Raw genomic sequence first — 24,721 nt, 5'->3', positions numbered from 1 at the left:
GGGCGTCTTAAAACAGGCTGGTGGGTGTCTGCATACACTATGTGATCGCTCTCTAAGAAATACTGGGCGTGTTAATGTATTGCTGTGCATTAGCACTGCCTGCGCAATTTGCATACACATCGTGTGAGCGATCGCATCTAGCGAGCGGCTCTGAATCAGGCCCTATGCGCGTTCCTGCAGCGTCATCCATCACATCTTCAAGTCGCCCTTACATGCAGCTCAATCTGACAATCTTGTTTAACGATATCCTGCAAATTGTGCAGTGTGTACGCACTACCAGATGACCAGGCGATATGTTAACATTATATAGTCGTTACTCGTTATATGGTCATTTGGAAGATTGCACAGTGAGTGTGCACTATATCGTTTGTCAGGTAGTTCAAGGGAAATCTGGACGATCATCGCATCATTTGCTGATCATCTAATGTGTACCCAGCTTTAGGTTTGGGAGGGGTCCAATCTGAAATCTACATTGCAGTGTAAAAATAAAGCTGTCCAGTATTTGAGGGGTACATGCAAAAGCAGACAATATGCAAAATAAATGTATGTACTGTATTTGCGCACCCCTTGCATTGCAACATGGCTTGTCCAGGTTCACAGTTACTTGCTATATCTTACTCTATTCTCAAATCTGAATCAGGCCCACTTTTGAAAATAACTATTCAAGTCTTTTGAGTTTTTTAGATTGGTGCAACATGTACCATTTGTTATTAACATGATGTTGGCCAATTATTTGACCAAATCACTTTCCTTCACTTGTCCATAGTTCATTGCTTGTGCACTTCCAGGCAGCATATAATTTTGACTATAATATTTGGATTTATTTTGGAATCATCAGGCCCGCTGAGAGCTACGGCAGGCCCGGGTAATAGGGGGCGTGGCCTAATTGCAGGAGGCGTGGCCACACCCCCTTCCCCGACAAAAAAACCCGTTTTGCAGCGCCGTGGAGCGGGGGCGCTCTGAGCCCCCTCAGCCCTGCTCAAAGCCATGGGGGCGCGTTCAGTGTGATCGCTCCCCCCCCCACAGGAATAGGAGACTGCTGTGGCTGCTGCGCTGTGTGCTGGGCTGCTGTGAGGGAGGGGGGGGGGCGGTGCCGGACCCGGGCCCCTCAGGAGGCCCGGGCCTGGGTAATCTGTACCCGCTCCCCCCCTCTCGGCGCCCCTGGGAATCATCACAGTTTGTAATATGCATCATTTCACCCAATGTTTTATTTTTGTGTGCATTATGTTTGTGAAAAATGTGATATATTGTTTGCTTTGCTATAATGTTTTTTTTTTAGTATTTGTTAGTTTTTCCAACCCTTATGGTGCATACACACGGAACGACCGTCAGCGATAACGATATCGCTAAACAATCTCCCGGGTGTGCTGGATGATTGATATCGATCATCCAGCACAGCACCAACCCACCAACGATGGCCAACGATCCGCAATCAGTGATCGTGGGTCCCTATAGTAACCTGGTCGATATCGACCAGGTTGGCCAGTATGCACAGGCTCGTTATCGTCCATATGTGCCCGCGCATCGTAGGTCGTTGGTGGGTTGGAGGGGACCAAATAATGCATGATATGAATGATAACGATATGATCGATATCGTTATCGTTCATATCGAGCATTTTAATCTTCCCGTGTGTACACACCATTAGTATTGCATTTTGCAATGTAAACACATATGCATGGTATTATCTCCCTATCTTTTATTGAGCTGCAGTGGTTTAAACTTGTACTTTCCACTGGGTGGATGCTTTACTTCAAGTCGATGAACTAGTGATTTTTAGGCCAAATTGTCTGTTTCCTTTACTTGCAGTGGGTGTCAATGATGGAGTGGACGGTTTATAACTAATTATCTCACATTCTGCTGCATCACATATAATATTTTATTAGTGGGTAAGGGAGGTTAAACAGGTACAAGTCTCAACGTGTTTTATATATTTCAGCAGATTTTTTTTTACCTTTTCCTTTTAGCTACTACTACATCGACAGCATCATCATCATTGTTGTGTTTGTACACATGTAATGTAATTGAACTATCCATCAACCAACAGCAGTGTTTTCTATTTATTATATTATTTGATTGCATATTAATTAATAAAATGTTTACACTACATTTTGCACCAGTATACAGACTGGAATGTACTGTATCTACAAATAAATGGGGGTCATTCAGACCCGCTCGCGAGCAGCAGTATGCTCGCAAGCGCGTCGATGTTCCCCACTGCGCATGCGCAAGACCCGGGGAGCGACGGGCTTTCCATCGCTCTGGGGGCGTTCTGTCGATGTTGATTGACAGCACGCCCCCTTTGGTGGGCGTGCCGGGGGCGTGCCTGCCAGATGGAGGCGTTCCCATGGGAACGCCTACCGTCTGAAGCCGGCCCCACTGACATCACTAGTGATGTCAGTGGGAGTGATTTTGGCTCTGATAAAGCCAAAATCACTCCAGGGCTTGTGGCAGGGAGACCCTACCGCAGGGTCTCCGTCGCAAGTCCAATGGTCGCGATGGTCAAGACCATCGCGACCATCTTTTTGGCCGCTCGCATATGCTTTGGGTGGTCACCCACAGCTATACGAGTGGCCAGGAGGCCGCTCCATTTTTATGGAGGAGGGCCCTGATTCAGAGCGAGCGCTCTGGTCAGAGCGTCCGGCTCTGAATCAGGCCCAATGTTCCTACTAAACTGAAATGAGTAGAAAGCTTTATCTAATGAGAACAACATCCTCTGCTGTCGAGTTAAGAATCAGCTGTTCAGTGGCATAATTCACTGTATTACTTTGTAACACAATTGCTTGTATAACAATCTCTAGGTTCCTTTTTAGAATAACCATTTCCTTATGGCATTGTTATTGCCATTGATTTGTTTTGCTGCAAGTTTTAGAAAAAGTTAAAGTGGGACCAGATAGTTGAGAGAGATTCCAAATTGCTGAGGATTGTAGTTGAGATTGAAGATGATAAAAGAATGGATACAAGTTTTGGGTAAGGAATTAAGTGAGATTTAAAGGCAAAGTAAAATACGCAAGATATATACGTTTTTTAGATCTGAGTTAAAAACTTGTTGAGAAGACCCGAGTCGAGACCTGGTTCTATTCGAAACTCCAAACTGATCCAAGCCAAGACTCAGTTCGACTTGGAAGTTGGAACACCAAAATTTGGGTGTGTTCAGTTTTCAGCAATACCAAACTGCTCAGCTGAAGGGGTATGTGTAATAGAATAAGTATTAGCGAGTCCCGTGCGAGACTGCCCGATGTTTTAAAGTAGCAGTCATTTAAAAGGCAAAACCAGGTTGAAGTCCCCAGTATTACATATACCCCTTCGTTTTTATAGGAGGATGGATGCGTGCCAGTGGTGAGACAGGTTGAAGAGCTAAGCTAAATACAAGCATGCAATGAGTAAGAGGGAGTGGAGAACTTGAGAGGGAATATGATTATGATGATAAGATATGTGCAGAGACTTCATCCTTGTTTACTGGGAAGAATAAATATATGACAGCAACACAAAGCTGGAGAAAAGAGGTGGCTATTGAACTGTGGACTTTAAACAAAGTGATGGAGAAGTAGGATTGTTGGTTTAGCATTGAGTAAGTTGGATGCCTGCACCACCTATTCTGTCTCCAGGTCTTGGAGTGTGGCTAAATGAAACATATGATTAGTATAGGTAAGCCCACAAGGAAGTTCAGGGATTTTGAAATGAACAGGATGGATGCAATATTTAAAAAAAAAAAGAGATCTTACATACTAGAGTGCACAGGAAAAGGCAGGGGAAGATATTGGACAAATGAGAATACATTTGGATGGACAGTATGCATGATGTAGATAGGAAGTTTTGCCATGGAAAGAGGAATGTGTGTAGGTAGTGGAGATGACATAGGTTGAGATACATTTAATATCCCGACAGTGGGTATTCTGGTTGTCAGAATGTAGATGCCAGAATCCCAACACTTATTGGAATTCCAGCGCAGACATTCTGACCACCAGAATCCCGAAATTAGCTGGGTTGGGGGGTGGGTTAGGGTTAGGCACTAAGAGGAGGGAGATGGTTAGGCACTAAGGGGGGAGTGTTAGGTTTGGTTAGGGTGCGGGGAGGGGGAGGTTAGGTTTTGACACTAGAGGAGGAGATTAGTTTTAGGCACCAGTGAGGGATAGTTAGGGGTAGGGTTAGGGGTTAGGTTAGGATACTTACATACAGCCATCGGGATGCAAACCTAGTCGAGATGCCAGTATCGGGATTCTGACCACCGGAATTCCGAACGCTGGCATCCCGTACCCAACCCCACAGGTCGAAAGGGTTGGGTGATTTGGTCTCATGCCATGAGTGAGCAAGGTGGAAAAGAGGACTGGGTGGATGATTTGCGGATGGGAGGTTTGTTTTTGCTTGTGTACTGTAGGTCAATAAATTATATGGGTGCATGGAACAGAACAGTACATGGGTTCAGGCAAGTGCAGAGGGGAGTAGAGAAGGAACAAAGTAATTGTTTAAGGAAACAAGAATTTGGGGAGAAGTGTAGGGAAAGTGAGTAATGGAAATAGAGAAGGTAAATTAAGTAGTTACATAGTGGAGGGATGTGTATGGATATGGATAAGTTTTGCAGTGAATATTAGTGCAGAGGATCATTTGGTCTAGGTTGTTAAGTGCAATGGAGAAGGTGGAGGCTCCTTCATTATTCGTCTGGCTGGGATAATGGTGGAGGCAACTTCCACAGCTTTGGCATAAGGTCAGGACACTGACCATTGGTCTTATTGGGTCCAGCAACCGAACACAGATGGCAAGCGCAATTACAGTTGAGCTCAAGGAGTCCTGTAGATTATAGAAATTCAATGCCAATTATGGGATTAGTTATCTAGATATCATGAATATTCTTACGACACGTGTAGACAATTATGTACACAATAACCACCCAATAAGAGCGCTGAACCAACAATAGATATCACAATTAATAAACATCAATTTATTAAGGACACAGATAATTATGCATTAAATATGAATACAAATATACACACAATAAAAAATTATGATCTCAAACCTCTATAAAATCTTACCCACATAAAATGAATGTATCAATTGGGTTCACCCCTGCAGAAGGTGTCCCTGTTCTCAGTCAGTTGTTGTACAAATCGGGTAATGGATACATTATAAGAGTAACAATATTATAATAAAGACAGATCCACTGTCACCATAGTCATCTCTCAGAGGAATCTGTGTAGTGCTAGGGGCAATGCAGTTGTCTTATGCAAATAGAGTCTCGTAACAACGAATCAACATTAGTCGTACCTGGGGAGAGAAGAATGTTTCCACTTAAATATTTATTTAGACAAAATATAGCTAATAGCTGGATAGATTGGGACAGCCCATTAAATCTTGTTCCTTCTCATTGGAAGCTGCACATAATACAATATGTCGGAAACTTAATCCTTGATAGGCATGACCCACAATTACAGTATAACACTTCAATTAATGCACAGAGCCTGTGTCCATAACCTGTTAAGTAATAAATGAATATGGCTACAAAGTATCCAGTTGGCAATACATCTGTAGCCGTATTGCATGCGTTCGAGCAAAAATGGCTTACCATTACCAGCGCTTTAATGGAAGCTGGAAAAAATGGTTCCTGGTGCAACATTAGCTTTGGTAAAAGGCCCAGATCTTGTACCTAGTAGGCTAGAGAGAAAAGCTGCCCTATTGATTTTTTCCGCTGCAGGCACTAGCAGTTCATCAGTAGATTACAGCATAACATCAGCATGCCTCCCCTCCCAGGGGCAAATGCAGGATTATGAGATGGGAGTTTCCAAATGCTTGATTTCAGAGCAAGTGTAGCCAGCCCATGATTATCACTTAACAAGAATCATACAGAATGCACTGTATGTAATACTTCAGACATATACAGGGCCAGCGATCACAACAAGCAGTTAGATGCGACAGTAGGGTACAGCTATATTATGTCCCCTTTTCTATATGTTGTGGCCATAGCTCTGGTAAACTCATATTATATACAACTGGTAGTGTGGTCATCATTCAAGCCATGGGCTGGGAAGGGGTAGTTTTAAGGCAACTGAAAATCCCCTCCTTCCCCTGGTTTGCCTATGCCTCCCAGAGGCTACTAGTCCCCACTCCTAAACTGTTAGGGATTTTTTACCTGTCTAGGCTGCAAGGACTGGGGTAATTTATGATTTTAGCCTCCTCAATGTACCAATTACCTCTGCTATTTAGCTAATTATTGTATACCAAAAGAAGACAAAATCACTACACACAAAATTTTAATATAAACTTAATTGAATAAATCACTCCCAAAACTCTCATCTACCACTGCATCAAATATGAAATGAAAAAAAAATCATAAAGAAGGTCCTACCTGCTTACTATGAAGAGCTGGCACAAAGCCAGGGACTCGCTTGCACCACCGACCAATTACAAGTGGCCAGCATGTGAAACTGCTTATGATTGGCTGGGAAGTCCAAATTTTTGGTACTCATTATGGTTGGTTAGCAGGGTGAACCCATGCATGCGTTCTCCCTGTTATACAGTAGTTAAAAGCAGCCTTGGATGTCTAGAGCTGTAGCTGATGGAGAATTTGGGAAAGTGGAACGCTACCTGTTTTGTATTATTGTATTTATTTTCCTGCACTGTGCAGTATCTGTGTTCTGAGCAGCAGTAACTGTCAATCATTTGCAGTTCTCCAGTATTCAGTTGGCTGTAATTTGTCTGTAAGTGGCCACCAGTTTGCTCCACTCACAGATGTTGCTAATTGTTAATTTGAGAACAGTGCACATATGCTGCTTATTTTTCATTCATTGGACATGCTTAGTGTTATTTTACCAAGGTGACATTGGATGGCAAAGAGATGTGTTTAAGAGCATTTCAATATTACACTTTGGGAAATAAATTTAATGCAATGCAATATGGTTCCTTAAAATATGTGTGCCATGGAAGACTAAAGAAATCAACTGATGTTAAAGATGAATAAAAATGACATATCATTAAGGGAAAAATTACCAGAAAGTCATTGTGTGCCTATAAGCTCTCATCACAATGTGTGGTGCATGCAACCATAGGAGTCAACTCATGGGGTGGTGTGGGTGTTTGAGCGTTCCTGAGATGTGTGCTGCCAAAGCCACGACCCATGTCTACAAGGCCAGATGAACAATGGGATGGATGGGACTACAGCCCTAGGCCTCCAAGTAAAGGCCAAATGTGTCACTGGCCATACCCACACAGCACTAGTTACACCTCCTACCCTTATCACAATAAGCCCTTGATAATTTCTAGCCCGAGGCCCATGCGGCACTCAATCTGGCCTTAATGTGTATACATCGATGTTTGGTATCTACATGGGTGGGGTGTGAAGGGTAGGTATGTGTGGGCTGAGGGGTTAGGTGGTATGTGAGCACACCCAAAGGTTGGCTCCCATACATGCTGCATATATATTTTTAATATATATATTATATAAATGTTACTAGCAGTGAAACATACTTTGTTAGAAAAAAGTGCAAGAAGTCATCTATATGCAAATCTACAATGGTGTTTTTAAAACATCTTCTAAGAGTTGTCTGTTTTGTTGCCTTACCTCAAACCCCAGCAACAGTAACCATTCATTTTAACCAAATTACAATGAGTCAGCTTTTTCCATTTTATCTGTATATTGGAGGGAGCTGATAAGCAATTAGGTGAGTCAGAATTTGCTTACACAGTGTTCCAAATTATTATCCTGATACCTGTGCAATATTCAGAGCACTTTGCTTATGACACGTTCCATTTGAAACACCAAGTGAGCAAATTTTGATGCACTGCCGATTAATCACTTCCCTGAACAAGTCCAAAATATAAATTGGGAATGGAGAAAAGAAAAAAAAAACTAAAAACAAAAAATAAATAGAAAACATAAAACCCCAGTAAATTGACATGATTTATAAAAAGCTCAGTTTTATTCAATTTTATAAAGGTCATAACCTCTGAATTGAATGATGGTTTTGAGATCATCCCCCACTGCCACCCCTCTCAGCTTTTTCCTGTCTCTGCAGTTGACAGGTACATTTTGTCTTTGTTCCTTGGCTATGTTCTGTGGATAGTTTGCAGACATTAGTGACTGTAAATTAATTAGGATATTTTGTGTTTTCCCTCAATCTTGCTTTAATCAGATAATGCTACAATAGCCTATCCAAGAAGAAGCATAGTGACTCAGTCAGACTGCCCTGTCCTTTCAAGATCACAATGCTTGGGGAGAGGAGAAAAAAAAAAAGATTGATCATCTCAGTTATAATTCCAAGAAAACTAGGTTTGTTATTATTCCAAGTAAACTAGGTAGAACATTATACAATTAATTTAAGAATTGAATGTGAATGTAAAATGGATGGATGAAATACTGTAGGAATAATAGATTAGGCATGTTTGAAAAACAAAAAAGTTGCAGTGCAATAAATTGTTTCTTATATACATATATTTTGAAATCTTTAAAGAAAAGTCTGCCACTTGTGGACTTTATACTCCTTGTTTACTGTAAGTACAGGGTACTTGTAGTTTGTTATATAACTATAAAATGCTACAAAAATTGCCTATGCAGACAAACCTTAATTGATATTTCTTTATGTATTATGTTATGTGCACAAAAGGTTGACATATTTGTAAACTTGTTGACACTTTGAACATCTGTACTCCCCAGCGAAAGAGTTTTTAATGGTTGACCTTTCAGGATATCGAAATATAATTACACTGTAATGGGTGTGAAAAAAAAGATGGAATAAATTATTGGAAAAAAACTTCTGAAAAATCCAAATACTAGGAAAGTATTAGAGAACTATTACTAGATTATTTATCTATTAGCCTTTACATTTTGAAACCCACTTTCCCATAGATAGTTATGGTATTAAAAGACAAACATGTCTAAATGTATGGACAACACTACATCCCAGAAGTGAAAATGATGTCTGTGTCATCTTTCACACTATTGGAGACTAAAAAACACTACTACAAAGAAAAAGAAGTAAAACACTTGTTTTTGAAAGAAGGGTTAATGGCATTTAAGGATAAAAATATCTTAGTTTTTTCTATAAAAGCATGGCTATTTCATAGCATGTTGCACTAATTGCACACATACATACTGCTGTCCGCCACAGTGCAGTTTGTGCACTATGCCAATTTGTGATTTGTTGGAGTTTTTGTTTTAAAATAAGATGAGTCCTATCCCTATATCAAAAGATATTCCCCATGGCTCTTTGTTATGCCCAACAATGTTGTCTTAAAATCAAATCTATCAAAACTGAAATTTACCTAAAACTATTGATCACTCTAATATAATTACAGTGGATTCCATATGTTTCCTGAAGGTCCTTTTCTATCCACACTAGCATTTTTGCTGAAGCTATTTCGAGATCACTGCCAAAACTTTCATGAATCTAATTTTTTCCCTCACTTGGGGGGAGATGTACTAATCTCTAGAAAATGATAAATTGGAAAGTAATCAACTACCAGACACTCAGCTCCTATCTGTCATGTTACTGGCTGTGTTTGAAAAAATACAGTAAGAAGCTGATTGGTCGGCACTTTATTACTCTACAAATTATCCCTTTCCAGAGCTCAGTACATCTGCCCCTTGGGCTGCTGTAACCTCCTGCTAGTTGGCCCGCATTACCTTCCAATCTTACCTTCCCTCCACACTATTTTTAATTCCTGCAGCTATGAATATATCCCACTCCCACTGGTACCTGTTTACAAATATTTTTAAATTTGTCTTGTGATTTTCCTGTTATCAAGGAGCCCATGGAACCCAATAAGGAGCCAACGGACCCCAATAATTAACATTCTAACTCACCGCAGAATCCGGAGCAATTCATCATTGCTCTGGCACGGTGACAGCAGATGGGTAATCTGCTGTCCCCATGAGCGGTTTCACTGCTTCTTTTTGGAGTAGTGAATCTTTTCACTGCTCCTTTCGGAGCAGTGACGGTAGTGTGCATGCATGACCTACAGGTCACGCATGCATACAGGAGCCCCGACGTCTGGTGGAAGGAGCCGGATAAGCACGGAGGGATCCAAAGGATGCCTCTTTGCAACTCGGACCTTCTTCCCATAGGGAAGGAGTGGGTAGCGATCCACAGTCGGGAGCATTCACCATCTGCACTCAAGCTCCGAAAATATTGTAGTGTTGGAGCTTGATGAATTCTGTCCCCATACTAGTGTATGGGGACAGCAGGCCATTCTGCCAGAGGAAGGTAAGCAGGAGATGTCTGTGAGATCTCTACTGCTTTACCTTCTTGATGAATGGCCCGAAAACTTCATTTTTACAATTGCAGTTGAAAATTTTCATTTTCACTTGCTTTTGTTAATATTAAGTGATGATGAATAGGCCCCCAAATCTTTACACTCACAGTGAAAGCAAAGAACCGTAATCTGCTGCACACACTTCCAGCGTATCTCTTATGTCTTAATATGCCATGGACCGACAGAGCTGCCTCTTCAATATGCCATTCTCTAGCAGTTCTTACTGTGGCCATAACATATTGTCTTCACTGTCCCTTTACTATAGAAATCCATACTTTATTAAGAATGTAAAGAAAAAAATCTGATAAAATGTCAAATCTGAGCTGAAACGATTTCAATCCTAAATTTTGCTACAGCCTCTTGCCTATAATTGCACTGACCTCAATTTTAATTTCCTAGAATTTGTGAACTAATGTTCCAAAATGTCACACTTGTTACTGTTTTTCTTTGCTATATGTATCCCTTTAATAATTTAGATTCTAATTTGTAACAGGTTTTTCGAATATTATAGGATGCTGCATAAAATGTGTGCCAGAATTTTATTTCCAATCCTTCTGTAGGTAATTCGGAAATAGTTACAAAACAAAACATTGTTTTTTCATCTCATTATTTAGTGTGCAAGTAATCACAGTTGGATAGCCTTCTTTCAACCAATTTCAAACCATTGACCATAGATTTGGGCTCATATTTTCTTTACTTTGAACAACAGAGTATCCTTTTCTACCTGGATTGTACAGGCCAAAAATGCCATTACTTTATTTGTGCTAGAGATATCAGTAAACATTATAAATAGAATATTCTCACTAACGCTTGTCTTTTAAGAATACAAGGGGTCTGAATTTCAAATGATTTTGGCAATAACAGAACATAATACAGCATGTGAGAGCCCTTGTAGTGGCAGAGCTTTGTATACGGGGTGTGCAACAATGAGATTCCCGACACGTGCAGGAAAGCACATTGAAGACTTTAGGAAGGTGAACCGGTGTCTCTGGGCTACGCCAAAAATTTTTTTCCAGTGATCCTGTGTTTCTGAGTCATACCTCACATTTTTTTCACAAACTTAGTAATTTAGAAATTTGTAAACCAGGGTACTGCAAAAACACTTTAACCATTTAAAAAGTCTAATAAAGAATACTTTAATATATTTAGGTAGAAAGTGTGATTTCAGACATGTACAATATATCATGGCCAGTCATAATGTGTTGTATGGCATCGCAGATTTAATGGTGTAATGGTTAGCAATACTGCCTCACAGCACTGAGGTTGTGGGTTTGATTGCCCTAACTGTATGGAGTTTGTATATTCTTCCTAAGTGTGTATGTGTTTGTGTGTACATGTGGTAGGAAATATAGATTGTAAGCTCCATGGTAAATAGAGTATTCTCTGTAATAGCGTTGCAGAGTTATGTGTACACTATATAAATAACTGGTAATAATAATAATAATAATAATAATAATAATTAATAATACCATTTAATACTCTTTCTTACCTAAAGGATCATTGCAATACATGTAGTAAAAACAAGCAAAATATAAACATGTGACTGCAAAAATAAATAATATTGAGCCACAGTTTGAGAAAACAAATTGCTAATGTACTAAGGAGCCTGAAGCTGGTTGTTTGTGTACAGGATAGGGAAAATGATGCTGGTGGGCTGTGCAGGAATGTATGGTATGCGCCAGTAGAGATGAAACAGATTAAGATGACCCTTTTGGAAGAATGTTCATCTGGGGTACATTGTGGATTCTGTAGAAGTAATTCTCTAGAGCACATATTTTTAATAGTGGAGATAAAGAAGAGTCAACTTAGCTAAAAGATCGTCCAAATAAAGGGCTGACTCATTCTGCCAAAAGCTTGGCATCACTACACTATCAGAAATTGTCATCTGAATGTTTCCAAGAGTTATCTTCAGGGGTTAAGAATTCTCTAAGAATTCCAATACCTAAAACAATGCTTGCACATATTTTTTTCTTTTTTTACTTGGATGGATAACTGTGTGGCATGAAACCTGTTGTTGCTGGAACTCCTCCTATATCAACAGAGATGGTTAAAAGTAAGGTGGGTTTTTTTTGTTTGGCTTTGTACACATTTATATAATTCTGAAACACATAGTCATGTGTGTGTAAAAAAAATTCTAGTTAATTCCATATTTAGAGAATAACAGGAACTTGTGTCTCATATCAAAACTGGGGCCACTCCATTGTGAATGATTTCTGGCACATGCATGCTGATCTTGTGTTCTGCATGGAATCATGCCCATATCATCTCGGTTTATATCCTGCATATCTGGTTCCTGTAGCTGAAGGATTCTGTTGAACCTTGTTGAATAACTGGTATGGTCTTTGACCTCTTATTACTAGTAGAGGCCAGCTGACTGTCTTTACATGTTTTTGGTTAGCCACAGTCAAAAATATTGTTTTTATAGCTAATTTCAAAGTTATTTTGCCCTCTAAGAACAAGTGTTGTGATACCAATGGGTTTATTAATAATAATAATAATAATAATAATAATAATAATAATAATAATAATAATAATTATTATTATTATTATTATTATTATTATTAGCATTATTATTATTATTCTTATGGCGTTAAGCTATCAATTGTTTTAGTTACAGGCTCATTGTAATCAGACATTTCTAAATATGCTTTTTATCTTCTAGATGACCAAAGTATAGTATTACCTATATTGTGTTTACTTATTATAGACTGTTCTTATGCAATTTTAAGTTCACCAACCTATTCCTAAATAGGGAACTTAATATGCTGGGAGAAGAGCCAAGGGTTTGGACAGTCTCAGTGTCTTTTCTGTAGTTATCCTCCCTAACACTTTGCGAACCTTGGCAGGAATATTTAATGGGGTCTTAGGCAAAATTAGGAACAATGTAGCCTCTATAGGGATCAAACTGTAGCTTACAATGGAGCATTTTGTTATTTTGAAGAAGCTTATGAATAAATCTTTTTTTGGGATCAGTACTGTGTATTCTCTTGAATTTGGCTTACAATCTTATCAAAATCTTATTAGATTTAGCATCCCATAAAAGCAGGATGATTTGGTTTGTTAGTGAAATTAGTTAAAATTAGTTAACAATTCGTTAAAATAGTGCCCTCTTGTTTAGATACTGTCAAATAACATTATACATTTTATTTACATTTAAAGGTCCACTAAACCTAATGTGAAATTTGTCCTCTCTAAAAATAAACTAATAACATTCACATTTTGATATGATAAGGTTCTTTGATCTTGACAGAAATAATATTGATGACTTTTGCCATCTACATATAGACAATTATTATTCACTGTTATAAACCATTTTCTGCAAATAGTGGCAAGAGGGAATCTAGCTAAAGTATCCTTTTGTGGGATTTCATAGAGAATGCCTACTTGTGCCAGGGGAAAAACAACCTGAACTGAAATATCTTCACTATTGATATGTTCCTACAAAAGAAAATAACCAACACAGTATTTGTATTAATATAAGTTGTGGTGAACTCTGCAAGTTCTGCAATATTTTTGTCATTACAGATGAACCAAGCAGGTGCTATTTTCATGATGGTGATGGGGTCTGCGAGGAGTTTGAGAGAATGACGAGTATTAAAGACTGTGGGGTATACACTCCAAATGGATTTCTGGACCAGTGGGCATCAAATGCATCAGTCTCACACCATAGCGATCAAGACTGCCCAGGTTCGGTAGTAATTGGCCAGCCTACAACTACTCAGGTATGCAACTTCAAAAAAGCACAATGCACAATGATAAGGTTGTCTTCATTTTATGTATTGTAGCCAGGGCCGGTGCTAGGCTGTTCATTGCCCGACTGCAAACTATAAATTTGCACCCTCTCTTTCAGCTTTTATAAATGGACAGCGCGCTCCTTCAGCGTACACCACAAAAATGGCGCGTGGTCTCACAAGGAAGCCGTGTGGCTACACAATAGTACCCCCATTTCAAAGTATTCCACACAATAGCACAATGTTAGTCACAACACACTGCACTGCCGTTTCATGGGCGTGCATAAATTAGTCACTGCTATGGCATACGCAAATTGAGTACTCACTGCGTGCGACAAGGCTTGCAGTTTCTGCTGTAATTGTGCATGAGGGGCTGATGTCCATCGATGTTACCGATGTTTACGCTGGATCGCGAGGAAGGCTAAATATGAGAATTCGGAAGTGGGCGTCTTTATGGTGGCTGAGCTTTTGCAAGCATTAGCATATTTTCGCAGCTTCACTCCGTGCGTAATCGTAGCTGATTCAAGCCCTTAGTACAAAAGCAGATTACAGCACTGTTTAGCTTGGGTGGAGTTAATTTTAAAGTAAAGGTGACTGCTAGATAATGCAGATAGTGTAGTAGTGACCCTCTGATAATATAGAGAGTGTTGCAGTGATCACCAGATAATGCAGAGAGCGTTGCAGTGACTGTTAGATATAACAGCGAACATCCCAGTGACCACCATATAATGCAGGGAACATCCAAGTGACCACCATATAATGCGGGGAACATTGCAGTGACCGCCAGATAATGCAGAGAGCATAGGAATGACCATCAGATAATGCATAGATCATAACAGTGACCGCCAGATAATGCAGTATTGCAGTGACCACCAGATAATGCAGGGCATTGCATTGACCGCAAGATAATGCAGAGAGCGTTGCGTTGCAGTGACCGTCAGATAATGGAGAGAGCGTAACAGTGAATGCCAGATATTTCTGGGAACATTGCAGTGACCGCCAGATAATGAAGAGTGTTGCAGTGACAGTCAGACAACGAAAAGAGTTGCAGTGACCATCAGATAATGCAGAGAGCACCACAGTGACCACCAAATAATGCAGTGTTGCAGTGACTGCCAGGTAATGTAGAGACACACAGTGTGACAGGTGTAGTGGTAGCCGCCAGCAGCATCAGTTTACTCAGCAGCAGCTGCAGGGAGAGCTCTTCTCCACTTTAGCCTGGCGCCTCTCTGCAGTGCATAATCTGTTGAGCGGGTTGCGCCAGCCCTGATTGTAGCTATTCCTGTGATACGGTTAAAAAAAAACTACATGCATGGGGGGATGTATCAAAGCTTGGAGAGAGATAAAAGTACCAACCAATCAGCTCCTAACTGTCATATTTCAATTACAACCTGTAAAATGACAGATAGAAACGGATTAGTTAGTACTTTATCTCTCCAAGCATTGATAAGTCTCCCTCTCAGTCCATTTAAAAGTCCTCTTCAAACCCACATGTGAAACACCACAAAAAATTATCTGCGATTGGCTGAATGGGCAGGGTTCTAAGAGGGGCCTAGTGCTAGTCAGGAGGGCTGCCATCAGAGTTTTGCCCCCCCCCCAGTAATTATGAAACACGAATTGCCCAATTTATTCCTCAAACACTCCCACTATGACCCAGTGGATGCAGAGGTGTAGCGTGGTGCCCATAGTCATGAAGCAAGCTCAGTCTGTGACACTCCCCATAGGGGGTCACATGTCCCCTAGGCCTCCAATCATACCATCTGACCTTTTGCATGTCCCTTACATGTTCTCTGAGTGACATCCCCAGAGCAGTAAGAAACTATGTAAAAAAAAAGTAAAAAAACAGATTAAAATAATATATTATTAATATTTAAAAAACTTTAAAGATTAAGAAAATGTTTTATTCAAAAAACAAAGCCTTTTAAAAAAATTATAATCAAGTATTGCGGTGACTCAAATACTGCCATAATACTTGTACAATAGGCTTCCCCATACAAAGACAGCCTTACCGCTGGCAGGAGTTACTGCCAGTAACAGCAGTCTTCTCGCCAGTTGTAAACTATTTAAGTGAGAAAAGTTTTAATGATTTGTTAAAGGAAAATTGTGCTTAACTGCCATCCTTAGATTCAGCGGAAGCAGAGGGAAGCCAACGGACGAAATCCTGACTGCTGGCTTCCGACTGTCTAATCCCGGCAAGGTACAAATGACAGGTGTCAAAATCCCGATGTCTGTCATTTGACCTACGCCGGGAGCCTGACACCCGGCAGACCGATCAAAAATAAGCCAGGAGCCAAGCGCGTACAGTCGCGGGGGGGAGGGTCAGGTTAGGGGCTCCTGGGACTTAGGGTCAGGCACCCCCCCGGGAGGGTTAGGGTCAGGCTACGGGAAAGAGGGGTTAGAGTTAGGCACCCCCAGGGGGAGGTTAGGGTTAGGCACCACCCCGGGAGACTTAGGGTTAGGCTGCGGGGAAGGGGGGGGTTAGGTTTAGGCACTTAGAGGGGGGTTAGGGTTAGGCACTTGTGGGGGATGTTAGGGTTAGGTACCCCTAAGGGAGGGTTGGGGGGGGATTAGGTTAGCGATACTTACCAAAAGGACGGTCAGGATTTTCACCTGTGCTGGGCTGCCGCTATCGGGATTAGAACCACCGGCGGCGGTAAATCATACCGATTCCAAATTCAGTTATGTGTCATTGGACATGATTGTGTCTTCGTTCTTCCATGCCACTTCTTAGCAGCTGCCACAACCATGGCTCTGCCTATATCATACAGAAGAGGAGTAGAAGCAGAAAACAAAGAGGGGAAAGTGTAGGGCAAGAAGACAGTTGGGTGGTGTGAGCAGACGGGAGAAGAGGGAGGGTTAGCAGATAGAATGTGTGGGACAAATGGCATAAGAGGACAATGGAAGACAAACGCACAAAGGGGGAGAGAGAAAGGGACAAGAACCTATCATGTGTAGCCAGAGACACACAATTAGGTAGGGAGGAGGCATAGAGAAATTCACTTGTGGAGAGAGAAATTGAACCTCGGTACACATAAAATTTTGAACACAGAGAAACAAACAGACAAGAATGAGGAAACACAACAAATGAAGCAGTCACATGGGTAATGGGCAGGAGGATTTGGAGAACATATCAGATGCCTATTCCTTAATCCAGATCTGCCAGCAAACTGCTTCTGTTTAACAGACTGTGAATCAGAAGCAATTTATTATTAGGATCAGTGTGGCCGACAGGCCCTTCTATCAGTTCGGACTTCTTGCAGTTGTACCCCTCCAGACCCCTAATGGTAACACTGCTAGTCAGCATTGGGTGTGTACTCTCTATATGCGGGGGCATGATCATTTTTGGGTATACCCCAGAGGATCGGCCCTAATGCTGGGTAAACTGAGCTGTCACAGTAAAGGAAGGGGAGATTTTTTATTAACTTTTTTTCCTTCCTCTGACAAATAACGTAAGCAACATATAACTCTCTCCCATCAGAATCACATTTATGTTTTTTCAGCATTCAAAATTGGTTTGGCAACCAATTTGACAGCCCACTATTTCATAAATGGGCCAGTTTGTATCTCAGTGAGGTCTTCAAACCTCAAATATGGATAGGATCCTTGTTGTTTCAACTTATATGATTTGATGTATGGGTTGGCCTTTAGTAAATTGCACAGTTTACAAACCAGACATCAAAACACATGAAAACCTGAAAGCAGGCAGAGTAAATATTCCTATTCACATTTAGGATAATATAATAACTGAGCTTCTGTGCCAAATGATTTTGAGGGATTCTCTAACTCTAGCCTTTAGTTGTTATTTCAAATACTTCTAACTTTGGGGCAGACCCACAATAAATCATAGGACATAACTTATGACAAGCACTTTGATTTTATATTCCACTCAATCACTCTCTTAAAAAATGCTTTAATATGTTAAAGTAAAATAGAGGAGATATAATATAAAAGTTATATTGTATTCACACCTCATAAGACTCATATAAGCTCAACTATTACAGTAATAGGTCTCCTGGGCTTTGTGCTGCCACAAAACTTGATAAATAGACTTCGCCATGCTTTTATAGAGCCAACACAACTTCTGTCTGGCGAAAGCTGGTAATAGTGATAGTAATGCCAATGATAAGTTATAAGATGTCTAGGGTAAAGTAAAGAAAGACTTAGCACCAACAGAAATTCACATTTTCTTGGACTATGGGATTTTAGCTCTTTGATAAATACCATGATGCCATGTTGCCTGTGCATTAATTTCAAGGATTGTTCATTTTGCTTGTTATTAGTTAAGTCCAAATGAGTTTTTAAAAAATATATATATATATATTGTACCAATAAGAAAAAAAACACATTTATTCCTAATGCTGTTTATAGGGTTTGGTAAAAGGGCACCATAGTGTCATCTTTGATTAAACTGCATGTGGTAAAGTAAGGGACTTACTATATGCGTTTGGAAGAGATTCTGCTCTCACTCCTGCTGGTAGATCTCAAGGTGATGCTCCGTTTAGACAGGTAAAAAAAACACTTGACCTAGTCCGCTTTATATAGGAAAGGAGAGAGAGGTCAGACTCAGGAAGAAGACACCATTGATATAATACCAGCCAATAAGGAGAGAGCTTGTGCAATGTTCCTCTGGGCAAACAATCTGTCCAATCTACTCAGTTTTGCTTAGATGATATGGTAGAATAAATACTTCCAGCTTCCTGCAAAAGTCTCTTATGACTTTGAATCCTTTCATATTCTCACCTTTGTAGAGAATAGAGCATCTGAGAATTTCCTGGATATTATTATGACTGCCAAAAAGGGCCTTTCTACTGAGTTTTTAGACAGTCCTGTCTCTGTCTGTGTTTGAGATGGCCAGTTACTTACTAGAAAAATATTTTGACGAGCAATCTTAATGTAACTGTTTCTATTTCAATTAGGTCACTGCATGTATAGTCTATGTCTTTCCTATTGTTGATTCTCCTATGTATATTTCGAGCCTCTGATATCCGTGGCTTGAGAAACATTGCTTTATTGATTGGTCTTTGGTTGAATGAGTAAAGGCTGTATGAGGACATGCCTGTCTCAACCATTGAAGTTGGCCACAATTTCCAACAACTCAGGGCCTGATTCAGACCCGCTCGCTAAGATGCATACTCTCGCTGCTGCCGATGGTATGTAGTGTGTATGTATTGTGTGTGCATTGTGCGCATGCATATGCATGCTCATACCTTAGCGAAAGCTCACAATGCATTCGCTCACTGCGTATAGACAGCCCAGCAGAGTGTGTGACAGGGGAAGCCATTTGTAGGTGGTAACAGGGGCTGGCCATTATAAACGGGGGAGTGGTGGTGAAAATGCAGGCGTGCCTGAGCATCTCAATGGCGTTTTAGAGGTGCTTGCATAATTAAAAGACAGCACATATTACATGTCACCTGGCTTGTTTTTAAACTGAAGTGCTCGCAGTGCTTGCAGCAGGGTATGGTCAACCTCAAGCACTGCAATAGCATCCGATGTACCGATGATTGCATACACTTCCTGGACATAATGTGCACAAGTGGGTGTCTTAAAACAGGCTGGTGGGTGTCTGCATACACTATGTGATCGCTCTCTAAGAAATACTGGGCGTGCTAATACATTGCAGTGTGATAGCACTGCCTACGCAATTTGCATACACATCGTGTGAGCGATCGCATCTAGCGAGCGGCTCTGAATCAGGCCCTCAGTCCCTCTTCAGTAGCAGGATTTATTGAATGTCTCTTGTAAACAGGCTGTGGGCACATTACCTCCACATCATCCCAGTTAGCAAATACCCCATAGTCAGATTACATAGTCAGATTAGTATATTAACTCTCTGCTTAGGTTGAATTTGTATTTAAGTGATAGTTGACCATGCTGTAGTCAACACATTTTCAGATTGCACAGAATACACTGTAGAATAGTTTTAGGTACAGTAACACAAATTGGGAGTTTGAGCTGGAGATAATTTTTGGGAATTTAAACAATATTTAGGATGTTACATCTGTGAACTTCATAACAATCCGCTAAGACATTTTGTGTGGGCTGGTTTTACTTATTCCAATTACTTAATTCATCCCCAGATATTCTACATTTTTCTGTATTTTTGGGATTGATTCCAAGTTTGAATAATTTTCCAACATTGTTACACCAGCTCGTCCTAATATTGGAAAGATTGTTCACTCAATGAAAAAACATTCCTATTGAAACAGGCTGCTACTGTACGTGTTTGAAATTTTTTACCACATTGTAAATTTAAAGACATTTAGACATATAGCTGTCTTCTAATGATATCAATTGTTGTCAGCCTTCATTTAAAATTGGTTCCAGGTATTTTGATCTATTCAGAAATATTGAAAAAATTGAACCTGGTGGCTTTTCAGATTGATCTTTCAAAATCATTAAAAACACCCAAAATATTTAATTAATCTCTAGTTAACCAGCTCACACTTCCAGGAAGTTTTTTGGGAAAAAGACCAATTTCAGTGGTCATTGAGAGATATATTAAACATATGGTCACATAATTCTTCATTCCAAATGAATACAACGTCAACTTCACTGTCTGGTCCATCAAAATGGATATAAGCCAGTGGAATATGGATTCTTGCTAGAGAGCACTATTCTGATGCCTAAGGGAGAGTTTATCATTTTCTGAGAAACCCAGGTTTAGGCATTCCTTAACCTATCTTTAAGAGTGTCAGGAGTAATTATCTTGAAGAGCGGGCAACTGCTTATCTTTGTAGTTGCTTTAAAGCTCTTGGCAGATGTTGGTTTTACTGGCATCTCTGTCACGTTATTCTGTGGTCTGTATTACTTTCACATTAGTTATTTCATATCTTGGCTGGTCCTCTACTTGATTCTCATTGATACCAGCTACTTTAAATAGTCACCTGTTACAGACATACCTTACCAGGTGTGTCTGTAACCTGGTTGTTCTGTGCTCCTGCCATAGTGCTCATCTGCATCCTCTCTGCTGCCTGGTTTCTGATACCAGCCTGTAACCGAGACTTTGCCATACTGCTGCCTAGATGAACCTTTTTCCTGCTTGTCTAGCAAATCCAACAGTATTTGAGATAGTCACAGCTTTAACTGATTCTGGTTAAGCATATAAATAGGTTTATTTACATGATTCCCCTCCTATGTGTATCCAGAGCATAACAATAAGTAAATTACTACATGAGCCCCAGAGTTGGGATTTACCTGTATTCATTACTTCCTCCACCAGGATAGTTTTTGAAAATGACAGCTGGGATTTACAAAAGCTAATACAAGATAATAGTACAAATAATAAATATAATTAAAAAAACACACACAAACACATTTTTACTTTATTACAGTTATTTTTAAAAGGTGGAAATATCCGTAACAGTATTGTGCCAGTATTGGCAATATTTTGTCTATTTAAGTAGCTATAGTTATATGTGAAAATCAACTCATGCTTAAAATATCTGGTTGAGTTGAACCATCATCTCATAATGTTTTAGCTATGATTGTACATTCATGATAATACATGATTAATAAAGTAATTTAATGGTGCAGCCTCATGTTCATTGAAGCATTCCCACAACACACTATAGAAAATATTACAGCTGCCTTACATTATTAACCTAATGATATCATAGCCATTGTCTTTAGTGTGTAAGCAGAGTTCTGATTATATATTTGAGATAATTATGCATGCCATACATTTCTGATGCATAGGCAAAACACAAAGTTCATATTTGGAAGACTAGGACACTTTTTTGTATTCTAGCAAATCCCATCCTTAAATTGTCAAATTCATGTCACCCACTGCAGCTTTATACCAGATTTTCCCAGATGTCTCAGGGGTATTATGTGCTACGTATTCCTATACTGATTAATATGATATGCCCCATATCCTGTCCTCAGTGACTCCTGCCTTTCATCTTATTAGAAACTTTACATCTTGACCTTATGTCCTGGATTTCCCCACTGTCTGTGTTGCATATTAAATATTAATATACTTGTTCTCATTCCCATAACATTTCAGCAGAGGTTTACCTTTAGAAATATCCAAAACTTCACCTCACCCCACCCCAGATTAATCCCTGAGCCATAGCTATGCGTTACATGAATATGTTTACTGTTCTGTGATTGTTGTTGTGAAATAAACACCTTCAAGGCCAGATGGTTCTGTTGTTCATTTCTGTCCATTGGTGACCTCACAAGCAGTAGAGAGTGCAGCAAAATGGTTGAAAACAATGAAATTGACATCTGTAGCCCAGCTGTGCATTTAGGTTTCTGAAACATGGATATGTGCTTTCTTGTGTAGCACAAACAAGGTGTTGTGCCATAACAATATCTTTGTGTTTACATTGGTTAAACATTATGAAGATGAAAACAATCCTAAAAATGATTTTTCAAAGGCTGCAGATGAAAACTTTGTTTAATAGATAATTGATTCTTGTATTGCCACATAATTATTTTGATGTTACTTCTTTGACCATTGTTTGTAGTTCAGAACAGTTGGCCATAGAATATCTGTTTTTATAACTAATAACTGTCTATTCCTCTCTATAGGAAGGTTTCATGCTCTGATCTGAGTTTATGACCCAAAATAATCTTTTATTGAGGCATGAACTAATAACATGTCAGAAACATGTTGAATTCGGTATTATTATTATTATTATTATTAGTAGTAGTAGTAGTAGTAGTAGTAGTAGTAGTATTATTAGTAGTATTATTTTTTTTCTGTGGACATGCAAACAATATATATGTTGGTATTAAAACAAGGAATTGCAAACAACTAATTGATGGTGTGAGCACATTTTAGCTTCGATTTCAAATTCAAATAATAATTTTAACATAATTCTCAATTGCAATACATATAATAGATAACCATCAAATATAATATAGATTTAAAAGCAAAATGAAATAGAATTTGCCTTAAACATAGAGTGGACTTGTTGTTAAATGACCATTTAATAAAAAACAACTTTATTATTATGTTTTTGCCTTTCAAAATATATTTTATTGTTCATGTTTTTTTATGTTTTGATTTGTAAAAACAGGAAAGATCCACTTTTTATTACATTTAATTTTATTTTACTGTTTTTTTATTTTTTTGTAACATTCTTTTTCAAAAGCTGAAGACATAATTAAAGAATATACTGAATAGTTTAAATTAATTATGCTTACTTGTATAATACTATTAATAAAGATTATTGTAATACTAAAATGCATCACAAATATCACAAAACATCTCCTGTATTAATACCTTTTCTGTTTATTATGAAATCATGTAAAACAAATTATAAATATATTAAATATATACCCTGATCAGTTTATTTGTGCAATTTCATTTCTTTCTTGGTGATTTCAGAAGCAAAATCAGTGTTTTCATTTTGGTAAGACAATCAAGTGCTATGAGATAAAACAGAAGTGTCCTGAGATAACCCAGGCTGAAGACAATGCATACCATAAGTTTTTCCCATGTAATTAAAAAAACGATGCTGTTTCCCACTGAGAAGACAGGAATCGTTCTCATTGTTTAAAATATGGCTCTATACAACTGCACTATTATTTCATCATGTTTATTTGATCCCGTTTTACTTAACTCCATGAAATACAATACTTTATCTATCACCACTAGTTAGTTTGATTCAGATTTGGCTCTCCAACATTATAAATAAACCTTCACTGAGAAACTCTACCTAAATTCAGTTATTTTTTAAACCCCCCATCAGCCTTCATTCAAAACAATTCACACATGACTAATGGAATCTAGGCTTTGTGGTCAACTGAAGATTGCCCATTGAGTTATGTAGCAACAACATTTTATATTAAGTGAGATTGAGAAAAAAATTCTTTATTTCACGTGGGCCGAGTCACCATGCAGAAATAAAGGAATAGCTCCCATATTCTGAGCTGTGTATAACGACTTAACATTAGGGGAAGCTGGAACACATCACGTCAGACTTTCATTCAATCTTGTAAAGTTCTTCAGTAATCCACACTTGGGACCAATATTCGAGAGTTGATTCCAACAAAAGCAAAGTAGTGAAAATGTAATACAAGCAGGGGAGCATGTTAGCATGATCTACGCCAAAGGAAATTTGGTACTTGCTGTAGTTTTTTTTTAAGTGTAATAGTTAAAGAAATACATTACATCTTTGTTGTAGTGCACACATATGGTGTGGCTTTGTGATAAAGATTGGTAGCATGTTTTACAACCTTTGGGGTCACATGCGTGCCTCACAAAAATATGACATAGAGTGCAAGAATCTCTTAATTTATATAGCTGAAACTCTTACATGTAACCTCAGAGAGCTCTGTTTACAAATGCTGGTTACACATCATCAAACAATTTCAAGAGTATTACTGACAACCATAAATGAAAGATTTTACCCTACCTCACAGCAGATATACCACTAGCCTGGAGGCATTAATAATATTCAATGCATAGAAAATGCAACAGTAAATACCAGGAAGACCATTACATTTCAGTTGGCTGCACTTTGGGAAGAAATATTGATTTTGCAATACAGTATGTAGCTGTCTTAAAAATCAGACTCACTGGAATTTATGTCAAGCAAACTGCACTGATTGAAATAACATTTAGGAGCATTATTATTCAAACATAGATACTTTCCATGGAAACATAGGTATAGATTAACACAATTACTACTATTAGATGCCGGCAAAACATTTTATGAATGTGGGTCTGAAAGAAAATACGTTTTGGAGAAGTTTTAACAATGTAATTAAAAAGAAAATGCAGAAATTTATCAAATGG

The 24,721-nt window shown here is 39.0% G+C and overlaps 1 protein-coding gene across 2 annotated transcripts in view; it reads left to right on the top strand.

Moving 5' to 3' along the window:
* PAPPA (pappalysin 1) overlaps positions 1 to 24,721 on the top strand; it is a 475,476-nt gene that overhangs the window by 269,906 nt on the left and 180,849 nt on the right. For both annotated transcript variants that reach the window (XM_088466086.1, XM_088466022.1), the window contains exon 10: positions 13,766 to 13,962. In XM_088466086.1, the coding sequence (XP_088322212.1) occupies positions 13,766 to 13,962 (197 nt within the window). The remainder of the gene's footprint in view (positions 1 to 13,765; positions 13,963 to 24,721) is intronic.

This window comes from Taudactylus pleione, unplaced genomic scaffold, assembly GCF_031769625.1.
Source record: "Taudactylus pleione unplaced genomic scaffold, aTauple2 ptg000009l, whole genome shotgun sequence".
In the NCBI taxonomy this organism is placed as follows: Eukaryota; Metazoa; Chordata; class Amphibia; order Anura; family Myobatrachidae; genus Taudactylus; species Taudactylus pleione.
Note: the sequence above shows the minus strand (reverse complement) of the source record. Positions and strands in the feature narration are given on the sequence as shown.